This window comes from Cetorhinus maximus, chromosome 18 (genome assembly GCF_964194155.1).
Source record: "Cetorhinus maximus chromosome 18, sCetMax3.hap1.1, whole genome shotgun sequence".
In the NCBI taxonomy this organism is placed as follows: Eukaryota; Metazoa; Chordata; class Chondrichthyes; order Lamniformes; family Cetorhinidae; genus Cetorhinus; species Cetorhinus maximus.
Genome location: NC_135896.1, coordinates 10,574,756 through 10,597,083, shown reverse-complemented (window position 1 = coordinate 10,597,083; position 22,328 = coordinate 10,574,756). Strand labels below are relative to the sequence as shown.

General features: G+C 43.9%; 1 protein-coding gene across 2 annotated transcripts in view; it reads left to right on the top strand.

Annotated features, from left to right (window-relative positions):
• The first annotated feature begins 3,568 nt into the window (after nucleotides 1-3,568).
• nrxn3a (neurexin 3a) overlaps nucleotides 3,569-22,328 on the top strand; it is a 1,687,706-nt gene continuing 1,668,946 nt past the window's right edge. For both annotated transcript variants that reach the window (XM_078562069.1, XM_078562067.1), the window contains exon 1: nucleotides 3,569-4,606. In XM_078562069.1, the coding sequence (XP_078418195.1) occupies nucleotides 3,913-4,606 (694 nt within the window). In that variant the 5' untranslated portion in view covers nucleotides 3,569-3,912. The remainder of the gene's footprint in view (nucleotides 4,607-22,328) is intronic.

The window sequence follows — 22,328 nt, the reverse complement described above, 5'->3', positions numbered from 1 at the left end:
AGATCTGAAAAATAAAAAAAAAGGCGGATCATATAAGTACGCAGTAGGTCAAAAGGTGTTGTGTTCTTGTCTTTTGGTTCCCAGATGATGTTAATAATCATACTCTAAGCTTATAAAGATCAGAAACTCTTGTTTAATTTTGTCTAATAAAAGAAAAAGCATTGAACTGGTTATACACATCACTTCAGTCTCTAGTGCAGCTGTGAAATGACCTGTATTTCCAGGATTTTCTGTTTTTATATCCATCTGATATCTGTTACTATCTTCCTCACTCTTTACTACATTTACAAATGTTGTATCATCTGCAAACTTAAATTTGCCCTGTATGTTCAACTCCAAGTCATCAATATATATCATGCGCTCTAAGGAAGCTTTCCAAATGCAGGGTCAGGATTTTCCAGTCTGCGTGCGGGGGCAGGCCCGACGCGCGATGACATCAGGCGTGCGTCCCGACGTCATCACGCTGTCTCGCGATGTTTTGTTCGGCGGGCGCGCGCTGGAGTTGGCTGCGCATCTGCTGATAATTGACAGGCCTATCGAGACCATCGACGAAGTAATCAACGTCATGTTAATGCTGCCCCATCCAACCTTACGGTTGGCGGGCAGGCAAAAAGGCCAAGCGGCCTTCACGTTTTTTTATTTAGGAAACCTCATCCACGAGCGGGATGAGGTTTCCTAAAGCTTTGACTACTTAAATAAAAAGTTTATATGAAAAATAAAAACGTGTCCCATTAAATGTTTAATGTCTGCAAAAAGTTTTTTTAAAAAACCGCTTCAATCTCCCTGAGGCAGCTCCGTGCGTCCAAGAGATTGAGGCACTCTTTCGCACGAAAGAGTGCTGGCCCTGACTCTCTCTCCTCCCCCACGGCCCGCACAGGTTGCTCTGAGCGCTACTGCTTGCGTATTACGTTAAGGCCCGCCTGTATAAAATAGCGGCGCGGAGCCGATCGTGGGCGGCGGCCGGCTTCACAACTGCTCCCACCAAACCCCCTCTGACTCAGGAAAAATTCAGGCCCAGGTATTTTTAAATGGGATGCAGTTGTTCTGCCATTAGGCCAAATAACAATCAAATAGTTCCAGAGTCAGATTCCAGTCAACTCCAAGGCTTCTTCAATAACGTCTCCCAGACATGCAACATCTCTTCTGCCTAGAAAGGCAAGGGCAGCAGCCGCATGGGAACACTGCCATCTGCATGTTCTCCACAAAGTCACGCACCATCCTGACTTGGAAAGGCTGGTTTCTTCCTTGTTGCTGAGTCAAAATTCTGGAAATTTTGTACACCACATAGACTGCAGTGGCTGAAGAAGATGGCTCACCACCACCTTCTTACAGACAATTGAGAACAGCTGATAAATGCTGATCTTGCTATCAATTCCCATGAATGGATTAACAAAAAAAAAAATCACTTAGTACTCTTCCTCGTTTAAGACACTCCTTTAAAATCTATCTCTTTAACCAAGCATTTACCCTAACATATCCTTTGGCTCATTGTCAATTTTTGTTTGATAACATCCCAGGTCATTTCACAGCAATGTAATCTCAACCCATCTTTTGAGAGGGTGCAAAGGAGTTTTACCAGAAAGGTACCAGGGATGAGGGACTTCAGCTATATATGGAGGGGACCTGGGATTGTTCTCCCTGAAACAGGACAAGTTAAGGGAAGATTTAATAGAGGTGTTCAAAATCATAAAGTGTCATTTTTATAATGATAAAAGGCACCAATCATTCATAAGGCATTGGGCAAACATGTTGTGTGTTTAGTTATTTAGACTAGGCACATAGGAACAGTTATATATGGATAGAAAGTTTGAAGACATCGTCTGCAGAGCTGTCTTGTGTGTGCTCTGCTTTAAGCAAAATTGAAACTAAAACTGGATCATGTGACACTTCCTTTGTAGTGATGTCATGCTGAAATCCCTTAACACTCATGTTGTGATATGCATCCTTGATAGAAGCCATAAAGAGGAACTGTTTTCACTAGATAGAATTGGTAATCAAAGGACACCAATATAAAATAACTGGCGAATGAACCAGAGGGTGAGATGAGATTTTGTTTTTAGAAATGCAGTGCGTTATGATGAACTGGAATGCATTGACTAAAATGGTGGAAGCTATTTAAATGGTAACTTTCAAGCAGGTCAGAGGCTGGGAATTCTGCAGTAACTCGCCTCCTGACTCAAAGCCTGTCCACCTTCCATCTACAAGACACAATTCAGAAGTGTGATGGAATACTCTCCCCTTGCCTGGAGGAGTGAAGCTCCAACAACACTCAGGAAGCTTGACACCATCCAGGAGAAAGCAACCCACTTGATTGGCACCCCATCCACCATCTTCAACATTCACTCCCTCCACTACCCTGCACAGTAGCAGCAGTGTGTGCCATCTACAAGATGCACTGCAGCAACTCACCAAGACTCCTTCAACAGCACCTTCCAAACCCGTGACCTCTGCCACCTCGAAGGTCAAGGGCAGCAGATGCATGGGTGCTGCACCACTTGCAAGTTCCCCTCCAAGGCACTTACCGTCCTGACTTGGAACTATATCACCGTTCGTTCCCTGTCACTGGGTTAAATTCTTGGAACTTGCTTCCCCACAGTAGTGTGCGTGCACCTAAACCACATGGACTGCAACGGCCCAAGAGGTGGCTCACCACTACCCTCTTGAAGGCAATTAGGGATGGGCAAAAAAATGCTGGCCTTGCCAGCGATGCCCACACCCCATGAAATAATAAAACAAATACTTGAAAAAGAAACTCTTGTGGGGCTATGGGGAAGGATGAAGCAAGTGGTTCTGATCAGTGGCTCTTTCAGAGTGGTCACAGGCAATGATGGACCAAATAGCATCCTCCTGTATGTTGCATTTTGCTGCTGATAGGACAACGGAGTTATACTCCAATTAGTATCAGAGTCAGGTTTAGAAAGGATTTGATCAAACTTGCACTTTTTGGGTTACTTCAGAGACCAGTGGCTGAGATTCTTTTAACATTTTGAGGAGACAAATATTTCCATCCCGTAAGTTTCACGAGCTGGGTGCTGAACGCTCCATGAATGAATGTTTCAGACCAGAATGCGCCATACTGCAGCAGCATTAGTGAATTGTATATATTTTTTTGGTGTCCACAGAGGGTTCTCTTAGAATTGCGTATTTGTACAATTTGCATTGTTCCTAATGAGTTCATGGCACAATAAAGCTGCTAATCCCAGATAAATTTTCTGTTTACTAAGCTTGGCGTCTTTAAAACATTGATGTGCATTGTCTGAGGTAAAGAGATTAATGTGGGGGGGGGGGAAAGAGAAAAAAAAACAGTATTTTCGTGGTTTTTTTAATGACAATTTTTATTTTGTTTACAGGTTGTCAGCTCAGTGTTGTGGTATCTTCGCGGCAGGAGCGACTATAGCGTCATGTGGCATCTGTGTGTTATGGTGATGGCTTGCACAGAGTGACACAAGGATTGATCTGTGTCCTCCTGACAAAAAAAATAAAAAATCACAGGCATAATCTTGCCTCTTCACTGTAGATGGCAGAATTATACTCGAGAGCTTACAGCTTTGACTGAAATCCAAGTTTTGCTGGACTGAAAGCTTAAAAGCACATTCACAATTTCTCATCTCTCTCTCTCTCTCTCTCAACGATAGCTGCTTTCTAACTTAACGAGCGAGCTTGATGCCGACCGACTAGACTGCATTTATAAAGCTGGGGGAAATCAGAGGCCATCCTGGGTTGTAAACCGTGGTTTGATGCGCTGCTTTGATTTGACTTGACTCGTGGCACCAGTTTGATGCTCCAACTTGCCTCTCCAATGAGCATTTCTGTCATTGTGGATTTAATCCTCGAACTGCACTTTTCCCTGAGCGGTTGATATCTTTCCCTTCCCCAGTTGTGTGTGTCTGGTGTGTGTGTGTGTCCAAAGCGATGCTAAACATGGATTCCTTCTGCTTTGCCCTGGTCCTGGGCTCTTTAGCAGGGCTCTGCCTGGGTATGGAGTTTACAGGTGCTCCTGGCTTGTGGAGCCGCTACTCCCGTTGGGACGCAAGCACCAGGAGCGATCTAAGTTTCCAGTTCAAAACACAGCTCTCCAGAGCCCTGCTGCTGTACTTGGACGACGGGGGGTACTGTGATTTCCTGCAGCTGATGGTGGTGGATGGGAAAGTCCAGCTGAAGTTCAGCATCGATTGCTACGAGGCCGCCGTCGGCATGGACAGGCAGGTGGACGATGGCAAGTGGCACTTTCTCATGATCGGCCGGAGCAACCTGCGAACTGTCCTGGTGCTGGACGGGGACACGCAGTCCGTCGAGGTGAAGCCCCAGCGGCAGTACATGAAGATTGTCAGCGATTTGTTCCTAGGAGGGGTCCCGCAGGATATCCGCCAGTCTGCCTTAACTTCGGTCATGGTGCAAAGCGAGCCTCCTTTCAAGGGATTTATCGAAGACTTAAAGTACGGGAACTCTGCGCCGGTGCTGCTCGGGAGTCAGTCGGTGAGGCTCGACAAGGAGGGCATTTGCACGGAAAATCCTTGTGAAAACGGTGGAGTTTGCTCGTTGGTAGAAGGGGAAGTTACCTGTGACTGCTCCAACACAGGGTATTTGGGGCGGTACTGCACTGAAGGTGAGAACAACCTCTTTCCAACTCTTTCCCTGCAACCTTTTTTTTTTGTTGCACTCAAATGTAAACCTGAGTAGAATGTTTTCATTCCTTTTGGAATAAAGTTTCCCCTCTCTCTCTCTTGTTAAATTTAAATGATTGGATTTATGGTTCGACTAATGGCTGGATGATTGAGCCAGAGAGTTGCATCAGGTGGGTTCCAGGTTGCATCACATTCCAACATGTATTGCTGTCGGGGTGGTAGTTAGGGCAAGTTTACGCTTAAACTTCGGGATTTTTGGATTGGGGGTGGGGGAGGGGGAGTACAAATTACTTTGGTACCCCAACTTCGATTGCCCGGTCGGTGAGCAGGAGGTGATGTTCATTGGATTCTCTGGCAATGTTCCCAGTTCGCTGCTCAAGGGTGAATAATAGCCACTTCAGGTGTAGTGCAAGAGGACGTTTAGCATCCACAGAGAGCAAGGAGATTGGCAGGAAAACATCAATTGCACTCCTGATTCTGTTTTTAAATCATTTTCAAATCCATCCACCAGTATGTATGAATAAGTAACAGAAGGATTGTATTAATTTTTCGTTCTTCAGTTTATTCAAGAATTCACTTTAAAACATCCATTCTGCATCATGTATTATTAAGCATTTTAGCATAGTATGCTCATGTAAATATGTCTGTCTAAACCAAATTGTTACAGGTCATTTTTAAACTGATTTAAGCTTTGTTTTTAACTATTGTGTCTATCTGTAAGCGCAGAATCAAAACGTTGTGTATATATTTCAATTTATTGGAACATGAGCGTTTAAACAATAAGAGAATTCTAACCCTTGGTGTGTGAATGTTCTTTACATTTGTTTAATTCTAACTGAACTACATCATTTCACAATATAGCTCTCACCTGGCAAGATTGGACATGAATATTGCATCATCGACCCATGTTAGGAGGTCTCTCTGTATACACTTTTTGGTATTGTGTGGAAACACTTGCATAGCTGGTCGGCTTCTATTGGTGTTTCATTGCTTTATACATCTCAGGAAAATGTTGCTACCAACATGTTGTTGTTGGCATGTCTTCTCTTCAAAAGATGATCAGCAGAATGTTTTCAGCTGTAATTGAGTGTGTATTCCTCAAGTGTAATTCTAGTTTTAGAGTTTTTATAATCATGTCTACTTGCTACAATACTTAAGTTGAGACTTGGTCTGCAAAACAATTCTACTAGATTTTACTTATTTAAAAAGTGATCTTCTAGATGAACATAGTAGCCATAGAGGTATCTCGTACACAAGGGGGTTAGTGTGCTGACCTTTTCACCCTGGAGTGTTAGGTCTCGGGTTTGCACCTGTATGTCTTGCCACGTGGTGAGTTACAGGTTTTCGTTGGAGCCATTGGGCGAATCACCTTGCAGGGTTGAAGCATCTTCTCCGAAGAAGCAGGAATTGGATGGAAAAACCGTCTTGCATCACAGACGGGCGCTCCAAGCTGCTCCTGTCCCAGCAGCTGGTGACAGATCACACGGTGGAACTTCAGATTGAGCCACAGCCCGTGTTGTTCATCAACGCCAGACGCATCACACGAGGTTCTTACAATGGAAGAATCAAAGGTGATCAGAATTGCGCTGTATGAGCATTCTTGAAAGCAGTAGTGAGATCCTATTTTAAAAAGGCTCCCTTTTGGAAGAAAAGGGGTAACTATGATTTTACTAAACTTTTCACTATACGTTACAAATGTTGATTATTTTCCAAAATATTAAGGAAATATACACCTGTCTCAATGTTATTGCGCGCACCCTGTGCTTATCCCCAAGTGTTTCTGTTGCTCAGTAAGTATCCAATAAAACACTTGAGAGAGAGCAGTGACTGCCGAGGAAAATTACTTTTTTTTTAAGAAGGGTAACAAATGTCCAAAAAAAGTTCATCATTGAAAAATGGTAGAATTGGTAAAGATTGGGAACAGTAGGCTTGATGGTTAAGCGTTTGTGGTTTCCCAGGTAACCTTCATTGCAGACAATTGATTACATTTCCAAGGACAGAATAACAACATTATAGTTTCTGGTTGAAACTTGCTGTATCTGATTTGGATGAATGAAATAATTTCATGGAACTTGTCTTTGAGCACTTTTCTGTCCCTTCAATCATTAGGCATTGAATTAAAACACCATGAGAATACAGCTTGCTTTCATTGCAACTAAAAGTTATGATTAAAAGGTACACTAATAGGAGCTGTTTAAATAAGGGTGATCAATACATTGATATTTCTGAAGATAGTAATGATACCAGATGTTATCTTTATAGCTAGGTAGGTACCTGGGTGAAGAACCGCTTTCAGGGATTGATATACAGCGACACTAATGACTACAGGTGATACTTTACAAGCATTAAACACTTTTTAAATAAATTTATAGTTGATCAATATTTAAAAGATAATTATCCAGGAGGATTCAGGTTGTTCCAGTTGTTCTAACAAGGTGCACTTCTAAACTGCTTTCAGCAATTGATCTATTCACATTTCTCTGCAAAGAATCCCACTTAAGCATTTACAGAGTTCAACAAGCTCGATATATCCCAAAGAACTGACACACCAGAACTTGGTATCTTTTGTGTGTCATGGGCCATTCAGGCAACACTGGATCAGTTTTTTGTTTCTCATGGGGCTAAATATCAGTGGAGCATTCAACACACCTAAGTTTTTAAACTGCAGATTCTCTGCACTTTTAGCGAAGATATGTGAGGCTGATTTTTTGTACTTTTTAGTTCTGTCTGATTTTTATTTAAAATAAACAACTGGTAGCCTCTGGGAAGATAATAAAAGGGGTACCCCCCATGTTGAACAAGACTCTGTCTATGGTGCTGCTGAAACGTCACTAACAGACTTTGCCCAATCAATGTTAATTCGTAATTGTGGCAGATTTTATGGGGGAGGGGGTGGGGGTGTGGTGGATTACCCACCTGTCCCCCCAACCGCAAAATCCATCCACACCTAGCGACCAGAAACCTGGCTGCCCCGCAGCGATAATATACTGGGGGTGGCCTTAATGGGGTCAGAATGGGCCTCCCACCCCTCAGGGACAGGAAGTCCTGCGCTAGAGAGCTGCTGACCAATCTGATTGGCCAGCAGTGCTAGAAGAGTGTAACGGCCACTGCTCGGACCACAAGCAGCCCGAGGAGAAAATGAAGGTGGATCCCGGACTGGCGGCAAGTCCGGGGATTTGGGTGGGAGGTGACAGCGAGATGGTGGGCCGGGTGGGGTTGGAAGGGGTAGCGGGTTGGGTTAGAGAGGCCTGGTGCGGGTGGGGAGGGGAAAAAGAAGGGAGGAGGGTTCCATCTTGGATGGGTGCCCTCAATGGGCACAGGGGACCCCCCCCCCCCCCCCCCCCAAAAAAAAAAAGAGGTACTCCCCCTTTCCTGTCTGCCAAAAGCCCATGCAGTGAAGTCTGCCGGGCTGTTTTCCATGCCCCTGCCTTTCCCCGCAGTCCAAAACATTGCGGTGGAATGAGGCCCTTAAATGACAGTTATAACTGTCCACTTACAGGCCTCAGTAGGCCTAAGGGCTTGCGGGCTGCCTGACTCCTTACCCTCCCCTCCTGTCATGTGGAAGACGGGTTGGGGGAAGGTGGTGGACTGGCAACCTGCTTTATTTAACGTGCCTCCCGCCTGTAAATGTGCTGACGTGAGGGGGGGTGGGGGTGCGGTGGGGTGGGGTGGGGGACGTGGGGGGGGGAATAAAATTTACCCCACATTTTTTAATCTGTTCATCAAGACTGATTTAACCATTCAGAAAATATCATTCCTAGTTCATGAACCACATCTTAAAACAGATACAAACTTAGACTCTTTGTCATACATTTGAAAATCGTTTACGCTATGAATTTTAAAAAAATATTTGACCCGTGACATTTTATTCTAACCTACTTTCATTCTCTAATGTCAGTCCCATCCCACGGCTGCTCACTCAAGCATTGATGGTCACAAAAATGACAGATGAATAGGTAACCAAGGGCTGTTCCCTGTTACCTGCATCCTCGGGTTTTTCAGGGTCTGACTTAGAGGAGGAAAATAAACAAGATCAAAATGGCACAAATTGCGATTCCCACTTGTCATCTTGAAATAGTTCTATCCCATCGTGTAAGGGCTACAAACTGAATAACTTCAGTAGGCAGTTCTGAACGTTGGCCACGGTTGAGACTTAAAGTGGGTTACGTATGACCATACGAATTAGGAGCAGGAATAGGCCATTCAGGCCTTTGAACCTGCTCTGCCATTCAATAAGATCGTGGCTGATCATTCTGCCTACACCGAATAACCTCTGACTCCCTTGCTAATCAAGAATCTATTTACATCCGCCTTAAAAATATTCAATGGCCCTGCCTCCACTGCTTTCTGGGGAAGAGCTTCCACAGTCTCATGACCCTCAGAAAAAAATTTCTTCTCATCTTTGTCTTAAATGGGAGACCCCTTAAACTGTGTCCCCTAATTCTCGTCTCTCCCACGAGGGGAAACATCCTTTCAAGATCCACCCTGTTAAGTCCCCTCAGGATCTTATGTTTCAAATAAGATCACCTCTCATTTTTGTAAATTCCAATAAATACAGGTCCAGCCTGTCCTCACAAGATCCCCCCCACCCCCAACCCTTGCCCCGGCAGTGACAACATCCCAGCCATCAGTCGAGTGAACCTTCTCTGAACTGCTAACGCATTTATATCCTTTCGTAAATGAGACCAAAACTGTACACTGTACTCCAGATGTGGTCTCACCAACGCCCTGTACAACTGGAGCAAAATATCCCTACTTTTATATTCCGTTCCCCCCCGCAATAAACATCAACCTTCCATTTGCCACCTTAATCACTTGCTCTACCCGCATGCTCACTTAATGAGTTACTCATTCACTTTCCTGCCCCATTTGTCCAGGAAAGGTATTTGTATCCATTGAAAGAAAGCACTTTCAGTCCTAAAGCCCAGATTCCTTCCAATGAAAGCATACCGGGTAATTCACTACTAATAGTTTTGTCGATACTGGAGTTATCTATAAGGGATTATGCTTCTAACTTTTTAATAAGAATACTGGGATGAGTTGGGAGAAATGGTGACGATATTGCAAGTTTGCATGATGGGGCCGATGTTCTTTCCCAGTCACTGCAACATGGTAGCGTCCTAGTCATGATGTTCATTTAGTTTTGGTGGGGTAGGGCACCACTGAATATACTAAGCTGTCAAGAAGTCTGCCCCTACTCTAGTTCCACTGACTCGGGACTGTTCTGTGGCATCTGCTTCCAACGACACAGCAAACCTTGAACCACCAAACGATGTTTGGCTCCTTATTGGAGATTCAGCCCAAAGGTTGTAAGAAGATAAAAGAGCAGCCGGGCCTGGCTAAACCAGAATTTTTGACGCTATTTACTTTCCAAATTTTATTGGTCAAGGGCAAGAGCATTGAGTTTGCAGCTATCCACTCTAATTAGGAAGATAAAATATGAATCTTGAATTTAAATAAATACCTGCCAATGTCATGTGCTCATTTCCTCCTCACTTCCTTCCTGACTCTTGTGACTGCAGAGCTGCCAGACTGATTATTTAGAAACAAAATCCTCATTTTCAAAGAGCAATCCAGTTAGTCCCATTTAGTATGAAGAGGGAAAACAGCAACGCTAAGTGGTACAATTTTAAACACCTGGTGGTATTGGTCCACACATATTTAAAGGGAGGGGGGCAGGAGAGATTAGCAAAGCTGTTAATAAAACAAACAAAAACAGAAAATGCTGGGAACAGCCGGTCAGACAGCATCTGTGGAGGGAAATGGGGTTCTATTTGTGTCGATGACCTTTCATCAGAACTGATGGAAGGTCATTGATCTGAAACGTTGGGCTGGATTTTCACATCAGAGGCGGGTAGTGTGAGTGGGGAAATTTCATAGCTCACCATGCCCACCGCGCCATCAAGACACAATTTTCATTCTTGTGGTGCGGTGTGGGGGTGGGGGGGGGCAGTGAGGAGCAGGCGCGTGTTGGAGGTTGGGCCCACTGAGGCGGCCACGGAGGCTGCCAAGTGATGGGACGAACTGGTTAAACGGCCCACTTTGCTGCTCTGGGATTAATCCCAGTTGTTTTGTTCAGTATTAGGCCCTCCAGCCCTCATCCCTCACATCCCTTCAACCATGCCAACCAGTCCCCATGCCCCTATCCACCACTAGGGCCCCTTATAGCTTCTGTGCTAACTCAGTACCAGTTCATGACCCCCACCCAAGGCTCTCACCCATACACCCTCCATGTCAACTTACCTGTATCTTTGTAGACCTTGGGAGCCATACTAAGATTAAATAAAATAAAGTTCTATGTATCTATTACAGACTTCACTCTATTTTTAAAAAAAAACTTTCATGAAAGCCCATTCAGTACACTTAAGTTCCCTCAAGTACTTAATCCATTATAAAACAAACATTCATAAACCCACATCAAAGACAGCTAAACCTTTAATAACTTCTTGGAGCTATCAATCAAACTGTGAACTTAGTCCCCTATTATGAAAATGACAGGGTGTGGAAGCAGTCAAGCAATGCTTTAATGATAGCCTATTGGTTACAACAACAAACATCCATTGAAACCACTAGAACTGATTATTTTTCATGCTCAAAACACAGGCAGACATTTTTTTCCAAAACTTAAAGGGCAGTGGATTTAAATAGCTTGACAGTCCCACATATTTTATCTGCCCTTCACCAGCATTTACGTCTCTACCTTGAAGTAATGGAATGCACACTGCGAGTTGAGGCCATTCCTGGAGTGAAAATTGGGTCTGCTTGTCCTGTGCACTGAGTTTAAACGGCGCCGCTGAGTTCCGCTTCTCCTCATGCACTTCATGCCCCTCCTCCTTTCCTCTCCACAAAAATGGTTCATCCCAGAAATGGGGTGAGACTTCTGCATCTAGGTCCCATCTGCCATTTTTTAAAAGATCTGTGGAGTCTCCCCCAGTCTGCGAAAATCCTGCCCATTTAACTCTTGTTTCTCTCTCCCAAGTGCTGCCTGGCCTGTTCAGTGTTTTCCAGCATTCCCTGTTCTTATTTCAGGTTTCCAGCATCTGCAGCATTTTGCTTTTGTATTAGTTGTTAATAAAGCGCATAGGATTTTGAGCTCCCTAAATCGGGGTATATAGTACAAAAGCCAGGAAGTTATCTTAAACCTATATAAAACACGTGTTTGGCCCCAGCTGGAGTGTTATGTCCAATTCTTGGCACCACACTTCGGGAAGGATATGAAGGCTTTGGTGCAGGTACAGACGGAATTTACTAGAATGGTCCCAGGGATGTGGGATTTCTCTTGCATGACCGACTAGAGAGGTGGGGGTTCGCCAGGAGCAGTAAAGGCAAAGGGGAAATTTGGGATAGAGATGTTTTTAAATCGTGAAGCATTTAGATCAAGTAAATAAAGAGCAACTATTTCCAATAGCTGAAGGTTTGATAACCAGAGAGGTCAGGTTTAAGGTGATTGGCAAAAGAAGCAGAGGCGACATGAGGTAACGCCTTTGAACTGGCTGAGTATTTAGGATTTGTAATGCACTTTTTGATAGAGTGCTGGATACAGTTTCAGTAGTTGCCTTCAGAAGTAAGTTGGAAAAGCACTTGAAGGAGAAATAAATTGCAGGGCAAGAGCAGGCAAGTGGAACTAATTGGTTCGCTCTTTGAACAAGCTGCCACAGATTTGATGGGCCAAATGACCTCCCTCTGTGCTGTACTGTTCTATGACTTTGCATTTAGATTCTGGTCGATGTGAAGTTAGCTGATCTCCGTTGGATGGCAGTAAGAAAACTAAAATTAGTGTTAAAGGACAGTTTTCAATTGGTGCCCACCCATTTCTCAACGAGAGGCAGGGCTGCAAGTGCTTGTTTCAGACTGGGAGCCTTTTGGAAATATATAAATCAAAGTCCTCTGTACCATCTGGACCAGGCATCAAGCCACCTAAAAGAGTCCTTAAAGAGTCCAAAAAGGGTCCTTAAAGAGACCCCAGGTAGACACTTCATGAAAGGCCCCAAACAGGTTTTCTTATGTTTTTAAGCTATATATAACCAATTCTCTTTCTTTCTCTTTCTCGCACTCTTTCTTTCTCTACTCTTTCTTTCTCGCACTCTTTCTTTCTCGCTTTCTTTCTTTCTCGCTCTCTTTCTTTCTCGCTTTCTTTCTTTCTCGCTTTCTTTCTTTCTCGCTTTCTTTCTTTCTCGCTTTCTTTCTCGCTCTCTTTCTTTCTCTCCTTTTTTTCTCTCCTTTCTTTCTCTCTTCTCTCTCTCTTCTCTCTCTCTCCTTTCTCCTCTCTCTCTCCTCTATCTTCTCTCTCTCTCCTCTATCTTCTCTCTCTCTTCTCTCTCTCTCTCTCTCTCTCCCCCCCTCTCTCTCTGTGTGTGTCTCTCTCTGCCTCCCCCTGTCTCTCTCCTCTAATGGAGAGATAGAGCTGCTAAAGTTTTTTGTGGACTATAGCTAATTACTTGTTTGATTGAGACCAGGAGGTGCATGAGTGCCCTATAACAAAGCATTTTTTTAACAACGTGATGGGTCAGAAATTCACCATTTTGAGAAGTGATGCACTTGATGTCCTGATGGTCCCACTTAATCCAAGTCTAGAGACTGAAGTTGACACATTGTTACTTAAATTTATAGTGAGGAGGTTGGACTTTGGAGAAAGGGCCTGGCTCCTGGCAGTAGGTTAATGTTGGGTATTCATTCATTTTTAACGGGAGGAGGAGTTGTTGAAGGCCCAGGTGAATTCATTCCGAGCTGGCAGATGCCTTGGCCTGCACTTTGCCAGATGTATTTACAGATTACACTGGGGAACATTAGTCCACACTAATCAGTTTTTGTAGATTTAAAAGGATTTTTGTTTAAATCAAAGTGACTTAAAACAAATTCAAAACTAATCAGATCTTCTGTTTTTAATATTGCAGTCATGGTTTTCCGTGCGTTCCTGCACTTCACATCTGGTGCACTCAGTTTGAAATTCATTGAATGTTTACAAGCACCTCAATCAAGTGTCATTTGCATTTGAATTGACATCAACAACCTCAATTTAAATATATATATATATGTGTGTAATATATTAACATAAATTGTTCTGGACATCTTATTTTGCACTAGTAAACTCTTGAAGGTTTCCTGATTAAACACTGATTGCATTGCAGTCTTTGATCCTTAAAGGTTAACATCATTGTGGATCAGCTTTGCAGATTGTACTGCTTGTCAAGACCAGCATTTGCTGTTTGCAAGGGGAGTCGGGAGAGCATGCCAATGGTCCTAGAACTAAATAAAATGATCCATATTTTTTGCTGTTAATTTCACAATATGTATTCCTTGAAATGACTTCAGGACTTTACTCTCCGTGCTTGGTTCAGATGAAAATTTACTTTTGAAAACCACTATTATGGTTTCACATCACCTGCACCTCTCAACAATCAATCCATAATGTCTCTCCTGCCTGCCCATTATCCGGACTCCGCTGACTGAGCTCCCTGTCTTCCGAATCTATTATTTTTTTTTCCTGCATTTCTGAGCATGTGATTCTGTTGTTTTTAGGGTCAAAGGTAATAACATCTGCTTTTGGGAAGTGACCATGAAGCTTTGGGAGTGCACCAAAAATTTGTTCAGTAACGGAGGGAGTAAAAAATGAGTTATGGCTGGAACTTCAGTGCAGAGAAAGATGTCACATCAGTGCTGGCTTAATAAGGAAGTGGAGATGGAAAGAAAGGTGTTAAGGGTGGGGATGAATGAGAAGAGAGGTGCCATAAGTAACAGAACAAGTGGAGCATATAAAGGAGTATCTGAACAGATAGGGAAGATTGGGATGTCTAACTGGGCAGGGAGGATCATCAGTGGAGCTAGGAGGTGAACAGTGAATGGAGCTCCAAGAGGGATCGAGAAAGGATTCTATAGCTCTCATTGAAACCATCCACACTGTGTGCAAAAGCATTCAAGAAAGTAAACAATGTTTGTTTAGGGCACTGCTTCAGCTCCACTTGTAGCCCAGGTCACCTTACCACAATAGCAATGTTGAATATTGAATTAAGCTGAGACAAGTTGGTACTTGAGCTGCTAAGAGATACAAGAGAAGCTGAGTACGTTTTCACAAGATGAAAGATGTGTCGGGAGCTATAAGGAGGGAGCAGGGAAATGGAATGTTTTCATTGGAGAAAGGTCAGTTCAGAGCAGCACTTATCAAGGTTTTATAATACCGTGGGGGTTATAATTGAACGGGGCTTCAGTAAATTGCTTGGCATAACCACTAACTCAGCAGCTGCAGGGTATGAACCCAAACTCAAGAGGGAAACTCTTTTGAGTTATCAACAGTCACAGATTGCAACTCTTTCGAGTACAATCACAGTTCTTGGTTTCCGGGAGTGGGACATGAACCCACAACCCTCTGATTCAAAGGCGAGGGTGCTATGAACTGAGCCACAGCTGACACCTCCAACTCAAGAGGGAAGGTGAACACTTCTGATCCGGCGAGTTCACGCACACAGGATAGTGAATAAGTGGAACAGGCTGTCAAAGCAGACATTCGAGACAGAGCGGGGCTGATTTTCAGTTTCACTACATGGGTGGCAAACTGAAAAACAGTTTTGAAATTGTTAAAACTAAGCAAAACTAATCCGATCGTTTACTCAAGCAAATTAGGCATTCCGGAGAGCATTCTGAAAAATTAAAGCAGTGCTTCAGATCAAGGCTGCAGCGTTCTTGTTTTTGAACATCTGTCTACCAAAGAGACTCGTGGAATACAATCACCACAAGGCCCGTTGTAGAGCACCACTCCCGTGATTTCGATGAAAAGAGTCAAGGAATCATGAAATGGTACAGCACAAACGGGTGCCTTTCGTTTCATTGTGCCTGTGCCAGTTCTTTGAAAGAGCAACTACTTAGTCCCACCTCCTCTGCAATTTCCCCTTAGCCCTGCAAAATTTTCCTTTCCAAGTATATAACTAATTCCCCTTTGAAAGTTACAATGGAATATGCTTCTGCTGCTCTTTCAGCTCTTTCAGAGAGTACATTCAAGGTCACAACAATTCATTGTGTAAAAAAAAAGAGATTCTCTATTTCCCCCATGGTTTTTTTTTTAATCTTAACCCTGTGATCACAATTATCTTATCCATGCCCTCTGATTGCTGACCTTCTTACCAACAGAAAATAGGAAAAGGAGTAGGTTATTCGGCCTTTCGAACCTGCTCCACTGTTCAGTATGATCAGGGCTGATCCTCTATCTCAACACCGCACTCCCGCTCTCCCCCCCATACCGCTTGACACCTTTAGTGTCTAGAAATCTATCTATTTTCTTCTTAAATATATTCAGTGACTTGGGCTCCACAGCCCTCTGTGGTAGAGAATTCTACAGGTTCGCCACCCTCTGAGTGAAGCAGTTTCTCCTCATCTCTGACCTAAATGGCCGACCCCATATCCTGAGATTGTGACCCCTTGTTCTAGATGCCCTCCACGCCCCCCCCCAGCCCCAACCAGAGAAAACATCATCCCTGCATCCAGTCTGTCCAGCTGTGTCAGAATTTTAAATGATTCAATGAGATGCCCTGTCATTCTTCTAAACTCTAGTGGATACAGGTCTAGTTGGCCCAATATCCCTCCTGCCATCCCAGGAATCAGTCTGGTGAATTTTCGCTGCACTCCCTCTATGGCAAGTAAGGTAAGGAGACCAAAACTGCATGCACTACTCCACCGGGTGTGGTCTCACCAAGGCCCTGTGCAGCTGCAGTAAGACATCATTGCTAGAGGATGAGAGTACAGGAGCAAAGACAGCCAACGTACCATTTGCCTTTCTAACTGCTTGCTGCACTTGCAAGCTTGCTTTCAGTGACTTGTGTACAAGGACACCCAGGTCCCTTTGTACATCAACATTTAAATAATACTCTGCCATTCTGTTTTTCCAACCGAACTGGATAACTTCACTTTTATCCACGTTATACTGCATCTGCCATGTATTTGTACACTCACTCAACTTATCTAAGTCACCTTGAAGCCTCTTAACATTGTCCTCATGACTCACATTCCCACCTAGTTTTGAGTCATCAGCAAATATTACATTTGGTTCCCTCATCTAAACCATTGATGTACATTGTGAATAGCTGGGGCCTGAGCACTGATCCCTGTGGTGCCTCATAGTCACCACTCTGAACAAGACCCATTTATTCTTACTGTACCTTGTTTGTTAACTAATTATCAATTCATGTCAATATGTTGCCCTCAATCCCATGTACTTTAATTTTACACACTAACCTCTTATGTAGGACTTTATCAAAAGCTTTCTGAAAATCCAAATATGCCACATCCACCGGTTCTCCTTTATCTATTCTGCTAGTTATGTCCACAAAATACTCTAGCAGGCATGTCAAACATGTAAATCCATGTTGACTTTGTCTAATCCTGTTGATATTTTCCAAGCGTCCTGTTAAGACATCCTTAATAATAGACTCTGGCATTTTCTCTACTACTTATGTTAGGCTAACCAGTCTGTAATTCCCTCCTTTCTACCTCCCTCTTTTTTCAAACAGTGGTGTTATATTTGCCACCCTCCAATCTGGGACTGTTCCAGAATCTACAGTGGAAATGACTTTTCCCTATCAATTCTACCAAAACCCCTCATACGTATGAATACCTATTAAAGCTCCCCTTTCTCTGCTCTAAGGCGAACAAACCCAGATCCTTTAACCAAATAACCACATAACCAAAGTCCCTCATCCCTGGTACCATTCCAGTAAATTTCATCGACACTTTCTCCTCCCTGAGGTCTGGTACTAATTTTTTTTTAAAAATTCATTCATGGGGCCTTGGCATTGAGGGCCAGGCCAGCATTTATTGCCCATTCTTAACTGCTCTTGAGAAGGTGGCAGTGAGCTGCTGCCTTGAACCGCTGCAGTCCATATGGTGTATGTATACCCACAGTGCTGTGAGGGAGGGAGTTCCAGGAGTTTGACCCAATGACAGTGAAGGAATGGTGATATTGTTCCAAATCTGGATGATGTGTGGCTTAGAGGGGAATTTGCAGTTGGTGTTCCCATGCAACTGCTGCCCTTGTCCTTCGCGGTGATTGAGGTCACTGGTTAGGAAGGTGCTGTCGAAGGAGTTGCTGCAGTGCATCTTGTAGATGGTACGCACTGCTGCTACTGTGTGTCGGTGGTGGAGGGAGTGAATGTTTGCGAATGGAGTGCCAATCAAGCGGGCTGCTTTGTTCTGAAAGGTGTCAAGCTTCTTGAGTGTTGTTGGAGCTGCACTCATCCAGGCAAGTGGATAGTGTCCCATCACATTCCTGACTTGTGCCTTGTAGATGGTGGACAGGCTTTGGGGAGTCAGTAGGTGAGTTACTTGCCACAGGATTCCCAGCCTCTGACCTGCTGTTGTAGCCAGGGTATTTGTGTGGCTTGTCCAGTCCAGTTTTTCAGCAATGGTAACCCTCAGGATGTTGATAGTGAGGGATTCAGTGATGTTAATGCCATTGAATGTCAAGGGGCGATGGTTAGATTCTCTCTTGTTTGAGATGGTCATTGCCTGGAACTTGTGTGGTGCTAGTGTTACTTGCCACTTGTCAGCCCAACCCTGGATATTGTCTAGGACATGGACTGCTTCAGTATCTGAGGAGTTGTGAATGGTGCTGAACATTGTGCAATCATCAGCGAACATCCCCACTTCTGACCTTATGATGGAAGGAAGGTCATTGATGGTTGGGCCTAGGACACTATCCTGAGATGGAACTGAGATGATTAACCTCCAACAGTCACAACCATCTTTCTCTGTGCTAAGTATGACTCCAACCAGTGGAGAGTTTTCCCCCAGATTCCCATTGACTCCAGTTTTGCTAGGGCTCCTTGATGCCACACTTGGTTAAATGCTGCCTTGATGTCAAGGGCAGGCACTCTCACCTCGCCTCGCCTCTGGAGTTCATGTTTGAACCAAGGCTGTAATGAGGTCAGGAGCTGAGTGGCCCCCTTGTTGGAAATGGTCATTGCCTGACACTTAAGCAGTGTGAATGGTACTTGCCACTTATCAGCCCAAGCTGCTGTTTAGCATGCAAGTAGCCCTGTGCTGTTGCTTCACCTAGGTTGACATCTCATGTTTAGGTATGCCTGCTGCTGTTCCTGGCATTCTCCTGCACTCTTCATTGAACAGGATTGATCCCCAGGCTTGATGGTAATGGTAGAGTGGAGGATATGCTGGGCCATAAGGTTAGATTGTGATTGTATACAATTCTGCTGCAGATGGTCCACAGCACCTCATGGTTGCCCAGTCTTGAGTTGCTAGATCTGTTCGAAATCTATTCCATTTAGCACGGCGGTAGTACTGCAACACGATGGAGGGTATACTCAATGTGAAGACGGGACTTCGTCTCCACAAGGACTGTGCGGTGGTCACTCCTACCGATACTGTCATGAACAGATGCATCTACAACAGGCAGATTGGTGAGGACGAGGTTTTCCCCTCATGTTGGCATTATGATCCCCAGCTGAGGTTATCACTGGACAATCCTGATCCCAGGGTGGATCCCAGCTTGATAGATCCAAACTTTTATTTGTTTGTATAGATACATGGAGAGGGGCTACTGAACAAGTCACCAGAGTCAGCTGATGAACTTGTAGCAAAAGAATAAAACATTTATTTAACACCCACAACTAAACCTTTTACAGATGTATACAAATTTGTAAGGATAACCCAAGTTACAAAAACTATTTTATTCTGTAATGTACACAGTCCATGTAAGCCAAAAGGCAACCTGAGGTCAGACACACCACACTCTGAAACCAAGTGACAGATGCCACCCTAGACAGATGCTGTGGATCTCTTCTTAACTCGATCACCCTGTGCCCACCCATCCTGTTGCTTGTTACACCGTGAGCCAACCAGTCTCACTGAACACCGTCTTTCACATAAGGCTTTCCAATTTCCACTCTCCAAGAACTCACCTTGGAACCTTCTCCCAAACCAACGCTTTCCACAAGAGTTCACCTCTAGGGTTTCGAACTCTCCTTCTGATGTTCCTCTCCCCGGGTCACCATATGCATTCAAGACGTCTTCCGTGCACTCTCCCTCTCTGTGACCCAACCGTCAACAGTACACCACTGCTTCACATGCCCATAGCAAACAGTTACAAACCTTCAGTTTTCTCTTTGGATCTTCTTCCCTCTTGAAAGCTGTTCTCACTTTAAATCTGCTCTCTGCAGCTTTTATCTCTTTAAATCTGAAGCTTGGAGCCTCCCTCTCTGCCCCTCACTCTTATCTTCACTTACAAGACCTTTTCCAGGTTCCTGTCCTTCCCTTTGACTAGAAGGTCTTCTTGGGACTTTCTCCTGTTCCACTCCCCTGGATTTTTTGGGGTCCTTTCTTTTAGCTTGGGACTGGCTATCTGTCCCCTTTGCTCCAGTCTCTCCTGGCAGCTGTCTTCAAAACCAAGTGAACTCAAACAGCTTCCAAATCAAACTGCTGTTTCTAGTTTCTTGTGTGTGTGTCTGTAGGAGGGATCTGCCTCTCTGAACCCCTGATGCTAGGCAATAGCCCAGTTTCTTTATTCTTGTTTGTTTAACTTAGCTGCAACAGTCATAAAACACTCATTAGAAATCCCTTGTAAAGTGAAACTAAAACACAATTTGACCTTTTCTTCACACACAAATACAGAAATACAAATCAAACTTAAACTTTAAAGCTAAAGCTCATTCCTAACACCCACAAATACAAATATAACTTACTTAAATTGTCTCTATTTCCTAACATTGGTTCCCTCACCACCTGCTGCAGACCCAGTCCAGCAACAATGTCCTTTAGGACTTGGCCAGCTCAGTCTGTAGTGGTGCTACCGAGCCACTCTTGGTGATGGACATTGAAGTCCTCCCACGAGAGTAAATTCTGTGCTCTTGCCATCCTCAATGCTCCCTTCAACATGGAGGAGCACAGATTCATCAGCTGAGGGTTGGAGAGTCGGTAGATGGTAATCAGCAGGAGGTTTCCTTGCCAATATTTATGGACTTTTGAATGGCTTTCTACCCTTTCCCCCACCACGACAGGGCCATAAAATTCCACCCCATGGCTTCTTTTGTCAAAATAAAATAAACTGCCCACAATTAAATTTGCTGAGATTGCGTGTAAGGAGGTAATTCTCAAATTCAACAAACAGATTATTCAGTGGAGCAGTCAGGAGGCTAATGCTCATTAGATCTGGAGTCGATGTTGAGGACTCCCAGGGCAACTCCGTCCCGACTGTAGGCCACTATGATGGTGGTGCCTGGGGCATTGTAAGGTATGATTCTCTGAGAGTGTGACTATGTCAGGCAGTTGCTCGACTAGCCCGTGGGACAGTGCTCCCAATTTTGGCACGAGCCCCCAATTCTTAGTAAGAAGAACTTTGCACGGTCGACAGGGTTGGGCTGTTGTAAACGGTGCCTAGGTTGATGTCGGGTGCTGCGTCCACTTTCATTCCTTATTTAATACAGCTGCATGGCTTGCTGGAGTTATTTAAGAGTCAGCCATATTGCTGTGGGCCTGAAGTCACATGTAGGCCAGACCAAGTAAGGACAGCAGATTTCCTTCCCTAAAAGGCATTAGTGAACCAGATGAGTTTTTACAGCAATGGACAATGGTTTCATGGTGACCATTACTGAGACTAGCTTTTAATTCCAGACTTATTAATTGAATGGGTGGGTTTAGAACCTGTGTCCTCAGAGCATTAGCCTTGGTCTCTGGATTACTAGTCCAGCGTCATTGCCACCACGCCACTGCCTCCCCAAATATTGTACATAATACTCCAGCTGAGGCCTAACCAGTGATTTATAAAGGTTTACCACACCTACCTTGCTTCTGTACTCTATGCCTTTGCAAAGCCAAGGGTCCCATATACTTTTTCAACAGAGTAACTAGCTGCCACCTTCAAAGAGTTGGGCAGGTGAAAGCTGAGCTGGGGTGGGCATCTACACACATCTACAATGTGTGTGCAATCTGCTCCGTTGAATAATCTGTGTGTTGAACTTGAGAATTACCTCCTTACATGCAATCTCAGCAAATTCAATTGTGGGCAGTTTATTTTATTTTGACGAAGGAAGCCATGGGGTGAAATTTTATGGCCCTGTGGTGGTGAGGGCCAAGGGTGGAAAGTCAATTCAAAAGTCCATTGACTTTGGCGGGACCTGAAAGTCCTGCCGGTGGGAGGGGCAGTAACATTCTGCTCAAGGAGCGGCACAAGATTTAGAGTGAACTTTAGAGGGGAGTTTTTCCAACTTTGTGATGACCCGCCAGGGCCAGGTATCGGAAATAAGGGCGTGCCATGAGCATGGTTTTCTAATTATTTGAATAATGAGTCAGCTTTCTGTGGGATGGGTAGGTGTAAAAGATAGCTGGGAATGGTGGTAAAGCAACAAATTCTTACCTATCAACTTCTACACAAACTCTACAAAGATTTACAAACCAGCTGCCTTTCGGTGAATATAGTCCATGGATCTATTTGGTAGATGGATGTTCAAAAATAAGAACATTTGTAGGCTTGATCTGAAGTACTACTTTAATTTTCAAAATGTTCTCCAGAATACTTAATTTACTTGAGTAATGTTCAGATAACTTTTTTAAACGTTATCCTTTTTCAATGTTTTTTTAAAATGATCAAAGACAATTTTGATTATACGTGAATATTTGTTTAAACCCCTGCTTCCTATTCAACATTCATTTCCTTTCTACTGATTACATCTCTCTTCATCAGATTCAAAATAATTGGCAAAAGGAGTA